Source organism: Bombina bombina, chromosome 8 (assembly GCF_027579735.1).
Source record: "Bombina bombina isolate aBomBom1 chromosome 8, aBomBom1.pri, whole genome shotgun sequence".
Classification (NCBI taxonomy): domain Eukaryota; kingdom Metazoa; phylum Chordata; class Amphibia; order Anura; family Bombinatoridae; genus Bombina; species Bombina bombina.
Genome location: NC_069506.1, coordinates 321,137,768 through 321,156,698, shown reverse-complemented (window position 1 = coordinate 321,156,698; position 18,931 = coordinate 321,137,768). Strand labels below are relative to the sequence as shown.

General features: G+C 39.0%; 1 protein-coding gene across 2 annotated transcripts in view; it reads left to right on the top strand.

Moving 5' to 3' along the window:
• Window positions 1-7,080: 7,080 nt before the first annotated feature.
• KIAA2013 (KIAA2013 ortholog) overlaps window positions 7,081-18,931 on the top strand; it is a 60,244-nt gene continuing 48,393 nt past the window's right edge. The window contains exons 1-2 of one of the 2 annotated variants that reach the window (XM_053691530.1): window positions 7,081-8,948; window positions 11,320-12,173. In XM_053691530.1, coding sequence (XP_053547505.1) covers window positions 7,976-8,948; window positions 11,320-12,173 — 1,827 coding nt within the window. In that variant the 5' untranslated portion in view covers window positions 7,081-7,975. The remainder of the gene's footprint in view (window positions 8,949-11,319; window positions 12,174-18,931) is intronic. The other variant, XM_053691531.1, reaches the window with a different exon arrangement.

Below are 18,931 nucleotides of genomic sequence, written 5' to 3'. Positions count from 1 at the left end.
CTAGTTAGACATGACAGGGCTCTTAATGGATACATATGGCTCATTGATAACGCGTTGTGCACTTGCAGCCTGCAGAAACGCTTGATTTCACGTGGGACTGGTCAGAGCAGAGCGATTAGACAACCTGGGGTTTACACATTTTCTTCTCTTTCTTTTAACTAGTAAAATACTGAGACCATGCACAATAAAATGCCCTTTATTCAGGAACGGTGTAAAAGCCGGAACAGAACGGAACAGGCCTTTTATGAAGGAAATTGATTTAAAATATAATGGGATGTGTTAGAGACTCTTGAGAACAATTTTAGGAACAAGAATATTTGTGATATAATAATTAATTAACCCTTTAACTACCAAAATAGTGTCCGGAACCAAACATAAAAGCCCGGAACAGCACCTTCCCAGAAAACCAGATACACCAAATTCACAAGTCACATGTGACTAAATGTAATAAGTGTAATCAGCCACAAACCATTCACAGAAACCACGTTCCAATACCCGTTCCGGCCTGTAAAACGCTTTTTCGTGAAAAGTGACGGAACAGCACCTTACCAGCAAACCAGATACAACAAATTCACCAATTACACATAACTAAATGTTATAAGTGTAATCAGCCACAAACCACCCACAGAAACCACATTATGATATCTGTTCCGGCATTTAATACACTTTTTTATAAAAAGTTACGGAACGGCACCTTTCCAGCAAAATATACAGACCAAATTCACCAGCCACACATAACTAGATGTGATAAGTGTAATCAACCACAAACCATCCACAGAAACCACGTTCCAATACCCGTTCCGGCCTGTAAAACGCTTTTTCATGAAAAGTGACGGAACGGCACCTTACCAGCAAACCAGATACACCAAATTCACCAGTTACACATAACTAAATGTTATAAGTGTAATCAGCCACAAACCATCCACAGAAACCACTTTATGATATCTGTTCCGGCCTTTAATACACTTTTTTTAAAAAGTGATGGAACGGCACCTTCCCAGCAAAATATACAGACCAAATTCACCAGTCACACATAACTAGATGTGATAAGTGTAATGAACCACAAACCATCCACAGAAACCACGTTCCAATACCCGTTCCAGCTTGTAAAACGCTTTTTCATGAAAAGTGACGGAACAGCACTTTACCAGCAAACCAGATACACCAAATTCACCAGTCACACATAACTAAATGTTATAAGTGTAATCAGCCACAAACCATCCATAGAAACCACATTATAATATCTGTTCCAGCTTTTAATACACTTTTTTTTTATAAAAAGTGACGGAACGGCACCTTCCCAGCCAAATATACAGACCAAATTCACCAGCCACACATAACTAGATGTGATAAGTGTAATCAACCACAAACCATCCACAGAAACCACGTTCCAATACCCGTTCCGGCCTGTAAAACGCTTTTTCATGAAAAATGATGGAACGGCGCCTTACCAGCAAACCAGATACACCAAATTCACCAGTCACACATAACTAAATGTTATAAGTGTAATCAGCCACAAACCATCCACAGAAACCACATTATGATATCTGTTCCGGCCTTTAATACACTTCATTATAAAAAGTGACGGAACGGCACCTACCCAGCAAAATATACAGACCAAATTCACCAGTCACACATAACTAGATGTGGTAAGTGTAATCAACCACAAACCATCCACAGAAACCATGTTCCAATACCCGTTCCGGCCTGAAAAATGCTTTTTCATGAAAAGTGACGGAACGGCACCTTAAAAGCAAACCAGATACACCAAATTCACCAGTCACACATGACTAAATGTTATAAGTGTAATCAGCCACAAACCATCCACAGAAACCACATTATAATATCTGTTCCGGCCTTTAATACACTTTTTTTTATAAAAAGTGACGGAACGGTACCTTCCCAGCAAAATATACAGACCAAATTCACCAGCCACACATAACTAGATGTGATAAGTGTAATCAACCACAAACCATCCACAGAAACCACGTTCCAATACCCGTTCCGGCCTGTAAAATGCTTTTTCATGAAAAGTGACGGAACGGCACCTTACCGGCAAACCAGATACACCAAATTCACCAGTCACTTTTTATAAAAAAGTGTATTAAAGGCCGGAACAGATATCATAATGTGGTTTCTGTGGATGGTTTGTGGCTGATTACACTTATAACATTTAGTTATGTGTGACTGGTGAATTTGGTGTATCTGGTTTGCTGGTAAAGTGCTGTTCCGTCACTTTTCATGAAAAAGCGTTTTACAGGCTGGAACGTGTATTGGAACGTGGTTTCTGTGGATGGTTTGTGGTTGATTAAACTTATCACATCTAGTTATGTGTGGCTGGTGAATTTGGTCTGTATATTTTGCTGGGAAGGTGCCGTTCCGTCACTTTTTATAAAAAAGTGTATTAAAGGCCGGAACAGATATCATAATGGGGTTTCTGTGGATGGTTTGTGGCTGATTACACTTATAACATTTAGTAATGTGTGACTGGTGAATTTGGTGTATCTTGTTTGCTGGTAAGGTGCCGTTCCGTCACTTTTCATGAAAAAGCATTTTACAGGCCGGAACGGGTATTGGAAAGTGGTTTCTGTGGATGGTTTGTGGTTGATTACACTTATCACATCTAGTTATGTGTGGCTGGTGAATTTTGTCTGTATATTTTGCTGGGAAGGTGCCGTTCCGTCACTTTTTATAAAAAAGTGTATTAAAGGCCGGAACAGATATCATAATGGGGTTTCTGTGGATGGTTTGTGGCTGATTACACTTATAACATTTAGTAATGTGTGACTGGTGATTTTAGTGTATCTGGTTTGCTGGTAAGGTGCCGTTCCGTCACTTTTCATGAAAAAGCATTTTACAGGCCGGAACGGGTATTGGAACGTGGTTTCTGTGGATGGTTTGTGGTTGATTACACTTACCACATCTAGTTATGTGTGGCTGGTGAATTTGGTCTGTATATTTTGCTGGGAAGGTGCCGTTCCGTCACTTTTTATAAAAAAGTGTATTAAAGGCTGGAACAGATATCATAATGTGGTTTCTGTGGATGGTTTGTGGCTGCTTACACTTATAACATTTAGTCATGTGTGACTGGTGAATTTGGTGTATCTTGTTTGCTGGTAAGGTGCCGTTCCGTCACTTTTCATGAAAAAGCATTTTACAGGCCGGAACGGGTATTGGAACGTGGTTTCTGTGGATGGTTTGTGGTTGATTACACTTATCACATCTAGTTATGTGTGGCTGGTGAATTTAGTCTGTATATTTTGCTGGGAAGGTGCCGTTCCGTCACTTTTTATAAAAAAAAGTGGATTAAAGGCCGGAACAGATATCATAATGTGGTTTCTGTGGATGGTTTGTGGCTGATTACACTTATAACATTTAGTTATGTGTGACTGGTGAATTTGGTGTATCTGGTTTTCTGGTAAAGTGCTGTTCCGTCACTTTTCATGAAAAAGCGTTTTACAGGCTGGAACGGGTATTGGAACGTGGTTTCTGTGGATGGTTTGTGGTTGATTACACTTATCACATCTAGTTATGTGTGGCTGGTGAATTTGGTCTGTATATTTTGCTGGGAAGGTGCCGTTCCGTCACTTTTTATAAAAAAGTGTATTAAAGGCCGGCACAGATATCATAATGGGGTTTCTGTGGATGGTTTGTGGCTGATTACACTTATAACATTTAGTCATGTGTGACTGGTGAATTTGGTGTATCTTGTTTGCTGGTAAGGTGCCGTTCCGTCACTTTTCATGAAAAAGCATTTTACAGGCCGGAACGGGTATTGGAACGTGGTTTCTGTGGATGGTTTGTGGTTGATTACACTTATCACATCTAGTTATGTGTGGCTGGTGAATTTAGTCTGTATATTTTGCTGGGAAGGTGCCGTTCCGTCACTTTTTATAAAAAAAAAAAGTGGATTAAAGGCCGGAACAGATATCATAATGTGGTTTCTGTGGATGGTTTGTGGCTGATTACACTTATAACATTTAGTTATGTGTGACTGGTGAATTTGGTGTATCTGGTTTTCTGGTAAAGTGCTGTTCCGTCACTTTTCATGAAAAAGTGTTTTACAGGCTGGAACGGGTATTGGAACGTGGTTTCTGTGGATGGTTTGTGGTTGATTACACTTATCACATCTAGTTATGTGTGGCTGGTGAATTTGGTCTGTATATTTTGCTGGGAAGGTGCCGTTCCGTCACTTTTTATAAAAAAGTGTATTAAAGGCCGGAACAGATATCATAATGGGGTTTCTGTGGATGGTTTGTGGCTGATTACACTTATAACATTTAGTCATGTGTGACTGGTGAATTTGGTGTATCTGGTTTGCTGGTAAGGTGCCGTTCCGTCACTTTTCATGAAAAAGCATTTTACAGGCCGGAACGGGTATTGGAACGTGGTTTCTGTGTATGGTTTGTGGTTGATTACACTTATCACATCTAGTTATGTGTGGCTGGTGAATTTGGTCTGTATATTTTGCTGGGAAGGTGCCGTTCCGTCACTTTTTATAAAAAAGTGTATTAAAGGCTGGAACAGATATCATAATGTGGTTTCTGTGGATGGTTTGTGGCTGATTACACTTATAACATTTAGTCATGTGTGACTGGTGAATTTGGTGTATCTGGTTTGCTGGTAAGGTGCCGTTCCGTCACTTTTCATGAAAAAGCATTTTACAGGCCGGAACGGGTATTGGAACGTGGTTTCTGTGTATGGTTTGTGGTTGATTACACTTACCACATCTAGTTATGTGTGGCTGGTGAATTTGGTCTGTATATTTTGCTGGGAAGGTGCCGTTCCGTCACTTTTTATAAAAAAGTGTATTAAAGGCTGGAACAGATATCATAATGTGGTTTCTGTGGATGGTTTGTGGCTGATTACACTTATAACATTTAGTCATGTGTGACTGGTGAATTTGGTGTATCTGGTTTGCTGGTAAGGTGCCGTTCCGTCACTTTTCATGAAAAAGCATTTTACAGGCCGGAACGGGTATTGGAACGTGGTTTCTGTGAATGGTTTGTGGCTGATTACACTTATAACATTTAGTCACATGTGACTTTGGTGTATCTGGTTTTCTGGGAAGGTGCTGTTCCGGGCTTTTATGTTTGGTTCCGGACACTATTTTGGTAGTTAAAGGGTTAATTAATTATTATAACACAAATATTCTTGTTCCTAAAATTGTTCTCAAGAGTCTCTAACACATCCCATTATATTTTAAATAAATTTCCTTCATAAAAGGCCTGTTCCGTTCCGGCTTTTACACCGTTCCCTTTATTCATGCTGCAGTGTATTTTTACTAACAAACCTTTCTCTGTTTGTTTATCTGATTCTCTGACTGCTAAACAAGTGTGGTCCTGGTGCCAACCCCTACAAAGTACGTGGGCAGATTACATACCTCCCAACATTTCAAAATTCAAAAGAGGGACACCCCCCCGCAAAAAAATTGAAATGTGGTGGGCGGGGCTTAAAAATCATAAGACCAAAGTAATAAAAATAAAATTCTAAATAAAGTCATATTTTAATACACTTAGGCAGCAAATCAAACACAAGCTCAAACCACTGGTATGGCTATGTGAGCGCTGTATTTAATAAGCCTTTGCAAAGACATTGCTAAATATTTTTATCTTAATTGCACATTTATTAATAAATTCTTTAAAACTACTCTGTGCATTCCCCATTAATATTCTAGATTCTGGCCTTTAAAGTCAGCAAAAATGCACAGTAGCACGCTACATAGCATACACTTACACATGCAGATACACACACACTACATAGCATACACTTATACATGCAGATACACACACACACTACATAGCATACACTTATACATGCAGATACACACACACTACATAGCATACACTTATACATGCAGATACACACACACTACACTACATAGCATACACTTACACATGCAGATACACACACACTACATAGCATACACTTACACATGCAGATACACACTTATACATGCAGATACACATACACACACTACATAGCTTACATTTATACATGCAGATACACACACACTACATAGCATACACTTACACATGCAGATACACACACACTACATAGCATACACTTACACATGCAGATACACACTTATACATGCAGATACACATACACACACTACATAGCTTACATTTATACATGCAGACACACACACACTACATAGCATAAACTTATACATACAGATACACACACACAGTTATGGATACAGATAGACACACACACTACATCATATATGGGTATCTGTAATTCATTGTATGGGGTCCTGGGGTTGGCAAGCACAGTAGCTGGCAGTCTGCGGCTGCCACTGTTTGTTAAACTGTTTGTTACCCTGGTATTAGCACTGCTCATTGTATAAAACTGAAGGCATGCTAGTATTATCACCAGGGGTTAGATATCATCATTACCAGAGGTAGGTTAGAGAGGTCACCATTACCCGTGGTCAGAGTGTATACAGCCTTCTTACTCCTGCTTAACCCACACACCATTCCTTTTCCACAGGGAATATAACAGGTATCTAACCATGTGAGAGCAAAGCCAGCTGCTTCTGAGTATGGGCCCAATAGAATTGTAAAAAAAAAAAAAAAAAAAAAATAATTTTTTTTTTTTAAAATGCCTGGGGAAAATCGGGACAGATGGCTAGCAACTCGGGAAAGAGGGACAGACCCCTAAAATCGGGACTGTCCCGCGAAAATCGGGACAGTTGGGGGGTATGAGATTAGCCAATCGACAACTGGCGTTTTAACCAAACACTGGGCACCTGGCAACCTACCCATGGTGGTCCCCTCTCCTGCTTGTCTACACCAAACGGTAATATCCTGTGTAAGGTGCTTATATGATACATAAAGAAAAAGCAAAGGCCCACAGTACCTCATACAATTAAACCATTACTTATCATGGGCTCAATAACATAGGAAGAGCTGAGAGTGAGAGTTGCTGCCACAATGTAACGTCCTAAACACTTGTTACTTCCGGCAACTAATACAGTTTTCCCATCATGCACCCCGTGTGAAGCACATGACAGTTCGTCCTACTTTCCAGTACTAGCTGTACTTTTTCCTTACAATGTCCGTATAATCCACGTGGTTGGATCACATGACCGGAGTTCGCTGCCTTTCTGAGACTGGGAAAAGACTCCGATTGACAAGTTTGCGACGCTTGCCGTAAGGCGAAATTGCCTGGTGACATTTCCGTGTTATGGGAGCAGAAGCATAGAGCGAGTTTTGCTACTGAGTGAGAGTTCTTGTTATTCCGATATTGTGTGAATAAGGAGTGTGAGTGAGGTCACGGAGACGTTTTTGGGGACTGGGCGAGTGAATGGAGGTGAGTTAGGGAGCAGGAAGCTGATGTGGTCGGGGAGAAATGAATCCTGAAGAAACGAATAAACCTTGTTAGTGAATGCAGTAATAGGGGACCGAGGAGGGGAGTAGTTCCTAGAGGTGGGTGAGTGGGCTCAGGGATCTAAGGGTTGTACTATAATAACATAACTCAGGGGTGAGTGATAATAAACTACAGACTCAGGAAAGGCTGTTTATAGTCACTTGGTAGTTCACAGAAGCCTATAATATTTGTGTTGTGTGATAGTTATTTTCGGACAGGGTGGATTTAAGTGTCTTTGAAGATGTCATCATTAGGTAATTGATCCTGGCAGCTTTAATTAGTAGCTGGTTGGGAGGTGCAGCAGTTTGGAAGCATTGTGTGAGGAGTTAAAGAGCTTCAGCTGAGACATGAGGTGTATTGTTACATATCAGTACATTTGCAGGGCTGTGTGCCAGTATGTTTGTCAGATCTGACTGTCTCTAGGGGTTTACTATTGAGCAAGCAAACTATAATAAGTTTAGGTGTATAAAGTGTGTGCTGAAGTGATGTAAAGTTCAAGCGAGACTGTATACAGTTAATAGTGTTGATCTATAGAAGGAAGTTTCCCAGATGATCTGAGTGATTTGCCCTGGTTCATTTTGACATCACTCAAGCAACGTCCATGAATATATCTTTCCAGATGTGGCTACAGCAAAGACTCAAAGTTTTTCCAGGACTCTTGTCCAGCAGCTGGGCACGTAGAGTATTAGTAGTCTTGGGCTTCCTGTTAATTATATACTGGTATTTTAGTTCAGCGTCCATGTTCAGATCCTTATGGTTTTCTGGAAAGTCAAGAGGTACTTCTGGCGCTTGTGTACAGTTACAGACTAAACAATGGAAAAACCATGCAGAGAGGGGCGATATAATGATGGTGTCCTCATCAGTTGAGGATGTAAAATTACAAGGACCGTCAATGGTCGGCAATGGACATGTTATTCTGGATGTTGGCAAAAACCAGCTCTGGGTGTCTTCTCTGACAGCACCATTCCACATGACTGATTATGCTCCTTTGACTTTAGTAAAGAGTACTGTTACATCTGTTGAATCTCATGCCACTGCAGTTCTTTTGAGAGAGGGTTTGATAAGGACTATACGTTGCGTGCAAGTTGATGTGTCCGATTCTGTTCGTGATTGTGTCACAATTCGGGAAGATTACTTTGCACACAGACGAAGGCCTCATGTTTATATCCAGAGAATCCACATCTCAAACCCTCGTGACAAAATTACAGCTTTTGAACTGTCTTCTCAGAAACTGTCAGCAGGAGTTAAGTTTTCCACCAGTGTGGAGAAGGTTCAAGACAGGCAATTCCTCCTCTCCTCTGGAAAGGTCTCAATTGAGGATGGCAAAAGTTTACTACTTGTGATTGCCACCAAAAAATTGGTAACCAGAGTGCAAATAAGTCCCAAATCTGAATATGATGAAACCATACTTTCTGTAGTTTATACATCTGAACCCATTGATTCTGGAAAACTGGATGAAACATTTAGCAAGTTGCGAGAAACGGTTAAGAAAGAGATGTTAGAAGTAATGCACATGAACACTGAAGAATTGTTTCATGAACATCAGCAAGTCTGGGCTGACTTATTTGTTTCAGGTAATGTAAACAAACTATCTATGATGTGCAAGCTTTATGATACTTATTTGGTTCCACATTATGTCCTGGGAGATAAGATACAGTTCTCCAATGCATTATAACTCCCTTGTCCCATACGGCTTTACTGTATATGCCCATTTGCAACACAACTTATTTGCTGCTTGTTCATTTAGAATTTGAAAAGTCCATTAACGTGCCCTGCAAGTAAAAAGAAATGTAATGTGGCCACTCATTGAAAAATAAAAGTAAATTGAGACCCTAAGCTACCAGAATGGTCTGAAATATATATCGGAGGTAAAATTAACCTTGTGCTCACACCCGTGGAGTTTCTTATAAATCAGCATTGATTGGCTAAAATGCAAGTCTGTCAAAAGTTCTGAGATAAGGGGGCAGTCTGCAGAGGCTTAGATATAAGGTATTCACATAGGTAAAAAGTTTATTATTATAACTGTGCTGACTCCTAGGTAACTCCACGGGCGTGAGCACAGTGTTATCTATTTGACACACGTGAACTAACACCCTCTAGCTGTAAAAAAACTGTAAAAATGCATTCAAATAAGAGGTGGCCATCAAGGGCTAAGAAAGTAGCATATGAGCCTACCTAGGTTTAGCTTTGAACTAAGAATACTAAGCGAACAAAAAATTTGATGATAAAAGTAAATTGGAAAGTTGTTTAAAATGACATGCCCTATCGGAATCATGAAACTTTAATTCTGACTAGACTGTTCCTTTAAGTGAACCCCTCCAAACATGAGACATTTCTGTAGCAAACATTTCACTTTATATTACCTGGATAAACAGAACTATGCAAGTGAAGGTGACACTATCACTAATGCCAATATAAATATTCTTTATATTGCAAGCAAGTGCTCTGACTTCAAACTGCAGTGCAAATAAATGTCATGTTTTGTTATTGGTTTTAAAGATGAATTGTCTATACATAAACTGCCGCTTCCTGCCATATTCCAGTATAATTTAAATATTTTTCACTCTATCAATATTCAGAAGCAGTTTCCTCCCCGACGCATTGTGACATTAACATTGTTTAATTTCTTAGGTCCATAAATATATTTATATTTAATTATTAACCCAGACAACTTTATCTAGTGCAGGAACACACTATATTTATCTGAATAATGCAAAAAAGTTAGGTGTGACTGAAGAACAACCCTGTGACACTTTTATTTTTTAAGCTTAAAGGGATAGCATAGTCAAAATTAAACGTTCATGATTCAGAAAGAACATGCATTTTTAAGCAACTTTCTAATTTACTCCTATTATCAATTATTCTTCGTTCTCTTGGTATCTTTATTTGAAATAAAAGCCAACTAAGCTTTTTTGGGTTAAGCACTCTGGACAGCACTTTTTGATTGGTGGATGGATTTTTTCCACCAATCAGCAAGGACAACCCAGGTTGTTCACCAAAATGGGCCGGCATCTAAACTTAGATTCTTGCATTTCAAATAAAGATACCAAGATAATAAAGAAAATTTGATAATAGGAGTAAATTAGAAAGTTGTTTAAAAATTCATGCTCTATCTGAATCACAAAAGAATAATTCTGAGTTCAGTGTCCTTTTAAATTGCTGATCTATCTGAATCACGAAAGTTTATTTTTGACTGGATTATCCCTTTAATGTTTACATGGTATCCACACTTCTGAGCTGCAAATGCTCACAGAAGACCGGTAAGTTTCAGTATGTAGCTGGTTGACAGTTCACAGGCTATCAACAGTAAGGCTTCAGTTTACAAGGTTGATGGGGTTGTCTCGGAGATGTCCAACACTTTCTGGCAGCATGCTAGAATGATCCAGCTAGATTGAGATATTTGCAGATTTCCTAAATATTTAGAAAACCATAATTGCTGAATGTAAAAGCCACAAATAGAAATAGGGCTAGTTAGCAAAACCGATTGTGTTACCACACACACATATATATATATATATATATAACACATAGAAACACCCAGCACTCACCAGCTAGCTCACAGCTAAGATAAAATCACAACTGGAAAGGTTAGTCACCGCATCTGGCCAAATGGGAAAGCTCAGGCACCACGTCAAGGTCCTTACCTTTGCCTGAGTCCCTAACACAGGCACACCATCATGCGAGCTCACAAAGCCAAACAAACTGAGAATAAATATATATATATATATATATATATATATATATATACACACATACACACACAGACATATATATATATATTTTTTTTTATTTCCTTCTTGATATTTTGGTAGAACAGGTGGCAATTGATAATTTTAGTAACTCTGGGATAACTTGTTTTTCATTTGTAGTGTCACTCTTAACACGTTGTAAATGTTATTTCTTTCATTCTCTAGTTTGTTTAACTTTTTTTGTTTTTGTTTTCAGGAATTGAGATGAAAAAGCTAAAGGGCTTGCATACTCCTTCCAGTGATACTATTAATATGACGCTGTATTATATGTTGTCTTGTACATCAGCAACTTTAGTAGATCCACTTCTAAGTAACGATGAGCGTGAAAAAATGGAGGCCACTCTGAATTATGCCGACCACTGTTCTAGTGGCCATGAAACCATGCATGCAGAAAATTTATGGCCTAGCAGTCTAAATGAGATTCCACAGATCTTAAAACTTTTTGACTTGTGGAAATTGACTCTGCAAAAGAGAGGATGCAAAAGCTTGGTGTTAGCTGGTGCCCATGGGCTAATGCAAGGTATGATGCTGAGCTTTGGAGGTCTGCAATTTAACGAAAATCATCTCCAGTTCCAGTTAGACCCACAGGTCCTTGACAACAGCTATACTTTACGAGGAATACATTATAATAAAGACCTGATCAACTTAGCCGTGCTGCTGGATCAAGATGATAAACCATTTCTACATGTTTCTGTGAAATTTCAGGATAAGGTAGTGAAAATTTATGCCTGCGAGGCGGGTTGTCTAAATGAGCCTGTGGAACTTACCTCTGAAATCCGAGGGCACACGTTCCCAGTTCTAGTGACCAAGCCGATAACGCCCCTTCTTTACATCTCAACTGATTTAACGCACCTCCAGGATTTGAGACACACTCTTCACCTGAAAGAAATCTTAGCACACGAAGAACACATGGCAAAGCAGTATCCAGGCTTGCCATTCTTGTTTTGGTTTAGTGTTGCATCTCTTATCATCCTCTTCCACCTCTTCTTGTTTAAACTGATCTACAATGAGTACTGTGGGCCGGGCGCCAAGCCTCTCTTCAGGAGTAAGGTATAATGTAGTTCCAGCTTCCCTCTGCTTGTAACAGCTGTGCTTCCTGTTGCTGATGCCTAGCTTGGGGAACTTTATTAGGGGGCTTGGCAATCTTTGCTTGGTGTGTGCATGCGGTGATGGTTTTTCGGTTTCCACAGGACAGAAACTTTCTACAACAACACAATGAAATTTTTTTTTCTTTTTTTTTTAAATTGCATTTACAGTTTTAGGATGCAAAGGACTCTTAGTGTCGATGGACATTCTATATGTGGACCTTTAGTATAGAGCCAAGAACAAAACTTGTAATGAATGCATTGTGAAACCATTCAGAGCCCTTTCATAACATGTGTTCCTAACCCATGACCTCTAGTTAAATTAATATTCATGAACTAAACTTCCAACACTTGATTTATTAACAAATACAATGTTAACCTGTGTTATTGGAATTCTGTAATTATCCAAAACAAAAAAGCAATAAATGTACTTAAATGTGTGATTTCCCCTCCCCACACATTAGCTCAGGGCTATCTTTTAAATCTGCTCCCTAGGGATTTGGTTTATGCTTGGCCCTTGTGTATTATTAAATTACAAATCATCAAAAGGACTTTATAGTCAAAACTAAATTTACATCATTATCACCAAAGGGATACGTCCGTGCCAGTGTTTGAATGTGAGTGCACAAGGCAAATGGACATATGGTCTGTATGCCCTGTGCACTGTAAAAACTACTAATGAAACAAATAGCTTTTACTAGAAGCAGTTGGGGGGGGTTGAATGAGAAGTGATATAAAATAAACAATGTAGTATTGCAGCGAGTAAGGCCAGTAGAATGCTCTGTTGTATAGGTATAAGTTTTTCTTATGACACTTTACACATCACTAGTTAGGCCTCATCTTGAGTATTGTGTGCAGTACTGGAGGCCATGGGGCCTATCAAGCTCCGAACGGAGATTGATGCCCCGTGTTTCTGGCGAGCCTGCAGACTCGCCAGAAACAGCAGTTATGAAGTAGTGGTCACAAAGACTGCTGCTCCATAACCTGTCCGCCTGCTCTAAGCAGGCGGACAGACATCACCGGAAATCAACCCGATCGAGTACGATCGGGGTGATTGACACCCCCTGCTGGCGGCCCATTGGCCACGAGTCTGCAGGGAACGGCGTTGCACCAGCAGCTCTTGTGAGCTGCTGGTGAAATGCTGAATACGGCGAGCGTATTGCTCGCGTATTCAGCGAGGTCTGGCAGACCTGATCCGCACTGTCGGATCAGGTCCGCCAGACTTTCTTAAATAGGGGCCCATATCTCCAGAAATAGATAAATGTTCAGTTCAGAGGAGGGTTACGAAATGGTATATGGTCTAAAAAAAAAAAAAAAAAAACTTACCAGGAAAGGCTTGATTACCTAAATATGTATAGCTTAGAGGAGATTAGGGAAAGAGGTGATATGATAGAAACTTTAAAGAATATTAACAGGCTTAGTAAACTGAAGCTGTGAGTATTGCAATTCCAGATCAAGGGGTATTAGGTCCAGGAGTAATTTGCAGAAGCACGTCTTCCCAGAAAATGTGATTGATTTGTGCAATGAACTTCCATTAGAGGTTGTATTGACAGACACTGTCAGGGACTTCAAGAATGCCTGGGATAAGTATAAGGCTATCATATGTACTAATTAATGCCTGGGATACGCATAAGGCTATCATATGTACTAATTAATGCCTGGGATAAGCACAAGGCTATCCTACGTACTAATTAATTCCTGGGATAAAGATAAGGCTATCCTAACTACTAAACAATGCCTGGGATGAGCATAAGGTTATCCTATGTACTAACTAATGCCTAGGATAAACATAAGGCTATCCTATGTATTAATGTCTGGGATAAGCATAAGGCTATCCTATGTACTAACTAATGCCTAGGATAAACATAAGGCTATCCTATGTATTAATGTCTGGGATAAGCATAAGGCTATCCTATGTATTAATGTCTGGGATAAGCATAAGGCTATCCTACGTACTGATTAATGCCTGGGATAAGCATAATGCTATCCTACGTACTGATTAATGCCTGGGATAAGCATAATGCTATCCTACGTACTGATTAATGCCTGGGATAAGCATAATGCTATCCTACGTACTGATTAATGCCTGGGATAAGCATAATGCTATCCTACGTACTGATTAATGCCTGGGATAGGCATATGGCTATCCTACGTACTGATTAATGCCTGGGATAGGCATAAGGCTATCCTACGTACTGATTAATGCCTGGGATAAGCATAAGGCTATCCTACGTACTGATTAATGCCTGGGATAAGCATAAGGCTATCCTACGTACTGATTAATGCCTGGGATAAGCATAATGCTATCCTACGTACTGATTAATGCCTGGGATAGGCATAAGGCTATCCTACGTACTGATTAATGCCTGGGATAGGCATAAGGCTATCCTACGTACTGATTAATGCCTGGGATAGGCATAAGGCTATCCTACGTACTGATTAATGCCTGGGATAAGCATAAGGCTATCCTACGTACTGATTAATGCCTGGGATAAGCATAAGGCTATCCTACGTACTGATTAATGCCTGGGATAAGCATAAGGCTATCCTACGTACTGATTAATGCCTGGGATAGGCATAAGGCTATCCTACGTACTGATTAATGCCTGGGATAAGCATAAGGCTATCCTACGTACTGATTAATGCCTGGGATAAGCATAAGGCTATCCTACGTACTGATTAATGCCTGGGATAAGCATAAGGCTATCCTACGTACTGATTAATGCCTGGGATAAGCATAAGGCTATCCTACGTACTGATTAATGCCTGGGATAAGCATAAGGCTATCCTACTTACCGATTAATGCCTGGGATAAGCATAAGGCTATCCTACGTACCGATTAATGCCTGGGATAAGCATGCTGCTATCCTACGTACTGATTAATGCCTGGGATAAGCATGCTGCTATCCTACGTACTGATTAATGCCTGGGATGAGCATAAGGCTATCCTACGTACTGATTAATGCCTGGGATGAGCATAAGGCTATCCTACGTACTGATTAATGCCTGGGATGAGCATAAGGCTATCCTACGTACTGATTAATGCCTGGGATGAGCATAAGGCTATCCTACGTACTGATTAATGCCTGGGATGAGCATAAGGCTATCCTACGTACTGATTAATGCCTGGGATGAGCATAAGGCTATCCTACGTACTGATTAATGCCTGGGATGAGCATAAGGCTATCCTACGTACTGATTAATGCCTGGGATGAGCATAAGGCTATCCTACGTACTGATTAATGCCTGGGATGAGCATAAGGCTATCCTATGTACTGATTAATGCCTGGGATAGGCATAAGGCTATCCTATGTACTAAGAAATTGATTAGACAAACTAGGGGAGCGCTAGGGAGCTGGTTGAAAATGTAGTGAGGACTGATATTAAAAGGTATAACTAAACGTGAGAATAATTTTGTGATGAAAAATAATAGTGTAAAACAATGTAAACACATAAAATAATGATGAAAAAATGGATAATGAAAAATGGACTAGTGGTCTAAGTATTTACAAACTAATCAAAAACAAACAAAAAAACTAACGTTTTTTGGGTGTTCTCTAAAAATGGGTTAAAAGGTGTAGATAATGGGTTAAGTGATGAGGTCGATTCACCAGTGGTAATGTGCACTTGTGTGTGCTAATGTAGCAATAAAATAGTGAGATAAAGTGGATATATAATATTTTGCTAAGAGTTAAAATGTGTTAGGCACAAAAAGTTATAACAATTGTTGCAAGGACATCAAAATCTAAAAAACATATTACATCACATTAGATTGGCAGTTATTGTCAAATGTTGCAATATTTATAACAGTAAATGTAGCAATAATTTGCTGGTATAGCAATGTGAGCGCTATAGTAGGTTATAACCAATGAGCTTACGCTGTTACAAAGAATGATAAATAAAAAGATATCACACTGCAGTGGATTAAAAAGCAAACCTTGACTTTCAATGATGTTTTGTGGCCAAATAGCGGTATACTGTGGAGTTCCGTTTTGAAGAGAGGCTGTTACAGGGTGAGCCTGTATTGCTGGCTTTATGTTGGTTAATCCATGATGAAAACTGTGTTCAAACCGAACTTCCGTGTCACGAGTGGTAGTGATGACAGAAGGTAGAGGCCAATAGGGCAGATAAAGTGAGCCCTTATGTATCCAAATGATTGGCAATTTTTTGTAGATCTAAACAATCCATTCAAAAATGGCAAAGTCTGACACTGTTCTTTAAAGTGAAAGTAAATTTTGATGAATTAGTGCCCGGATAATCCTATTAAAAACAAGGGCACTTTAATTCATAAAAATTGACATTTCACTCGTTTTCTTCAAAAACTTACCTTTTTAATCCAGACAGCCGCTCAAGCACTTCCTCCGCCCGTTGCAAGCCGTCTTCGCGGGTCCAAAATGAGGAATCCGGCATCCTCCAATCACGTGTTGCATCAGGCCAAGATTCCCATGGGGGGAAGCCGTGATTGGAGGAAGCTGGATTTGTCATTTCTGACGTCTGCAGAGGCTTCCGACTGCCGGGGGGATCTCTGGAGCGGCTGCCAGGATTAAAAGGTAAGTTTTTGAAGAAAACGAGTGAAATGTCTATTTTGATGAATTAAAGTGCCCTTGTTTTTAATAGGATTATCCGGGCACTAATTCATCAAAATTGCCCTTCACTTTAAGCTGTCTGATTTTAGCGTGCACTTTGTGGATTGTAGACAGCCGGTGTATAGCCGGTCAGGACTGTGGAAAAAGTATCCTTGTGAATGCTAATTACCAAACATATTTGTATATCCTCTGTAGTAGCTACTGTCGCAGCTTTTAACAAGTAATATTTGGCGAGGTTGGAGGGAGCGATTTCACAATTCCGTGTGTGAAAAAGATCTTGATAAAGGCCATCGGCTGAAACGCATAGATTTGCCCAAGCTAAGTCTTTTTAGCCAACCCAGAGAAAGATAGCTTTGTTATAGCTATATTCAATCAACGACAGCAGAGATATAATCTCCATTTTTCCACACGGAATTGTGAAATTGCTCCCTCCAACCTCGCCAAACATACTTGTCAAAAGCTGCGATAGTAGCTACCACAGAGGATATATTGCCAATCATTTGGATACATAAGGGCTCACTTTATCTGCCCTATCAGCCTCTACCTTCTGTCGTCACTACTAGTGACCCACTACCACTCGTGACCCGGAAGTTTGGCTTGAACACAGTTTTCATCACGGATCCACCAAAATAAAGCCAGCAATACAGGCTCACCCTGTAACGGCCTCTCTTCATAACGGAACTCCATAGTATACCGCTATTTGGCCACAAAACATAATTGAAAGTCAAGATTTGCTTTTTAATCTATCAAAGCACTACTCAAAGTCAAAGTGTGCTTTTTAATCCACAAGTTTGTATTTATTATTCTTTGTAACAGCTTGAACTCATTGGTTATAACCTACTATAACGCTCACATTGCTATACCAGCAAATTATTGCTACATTTATCGCTACATTTACTGTTATAAATATTGCAACATTTGACAATAACTGCCAATCTAATGTGATGTAATATGTTTTTTAGATTTTGATGTCCTTGCAACAATTGTTATAATAACTTTTTGTGCCTAACGCATTTTAACTATCTTTGTAAAATATTATATATCCACTTTATCTCACGATTTTATTGCTACATTAGCACACACAAGTGCACATTACCACTGGTCAATTGACCTCATCACTTAACCCATTATCTACACCTTTTAACCCATTTTTAGAGAACACCCAAGAAACGTTAGTTTTTTTTTTTGTTTTTGTTTAGTTTGTAAATACTTGGACCACCAGTCCATTTTTCATTATCCATTTTTTCATCATTATTTTATGTGTTTACATTGTTTTACACTATTGATTATTTTTAATCACAAAATTATTCTCACATAAAGTTGTCATCTCTCTGTAATAGATTCGTGGATGGACCTTACTAGTTTGCTTATTGTCAGCCATACTTAAGTTAATCAGATGTTACTGTCACCTTTCACTTATATATCTGTGCAACTGACTTGTATAGACTGGTCTTAATCTGAACATCGTAGGTAGAGTTTATTTTTGTTGTTTTTAAATTCTAAATTCGGAATTGGAAAACATTGCCCCAGTTAATTTTAATCTAAAAAAAAGTTATTTAGTACCATTAAGCAAAGCAACTTCCTATGGAAGAAAGAACATTTTTATGCTACCAGCAGATTGGATGTTAGAGCAGATAATTTCAGGTTTTTATTACATTTTAAAGCTGTGATTTATCTTCTGTTCCTGCAAACTAGCATAAAAAAAAGCTCTGGCAATCTCTACGGATCGCAGCACTATGATATTATATACATACAAACACATTTTGTAAAATCAACATCGCACAACCTGTAAGATCCAAAGTTAAGTGTCTGTGATTTGTTCCTCAGAAGAAATGGAAAAAGTATGTTTCATTGTTGGGTGCATTTTGTTTTTAGATCCTAATAAAACATTTGTTTCATAAAAAAATAAATAAAATATAAATATTTTATATTATATTGTTTCTTAGAAAAGTAAATATACATTATTTATCATCATAATACAAATTATTAATATCAGTCCTCACTACATTTTCAACCAGCTCTCTAGTGCTCCCCTATTTTGTCTAATCAATTTATTTTTACCCTTGACATTTGTTTGGAGGAACAATGTTAGGAGCGTTGAAATCTATTACAGAAGTGTACTTACTCATATGTTTAT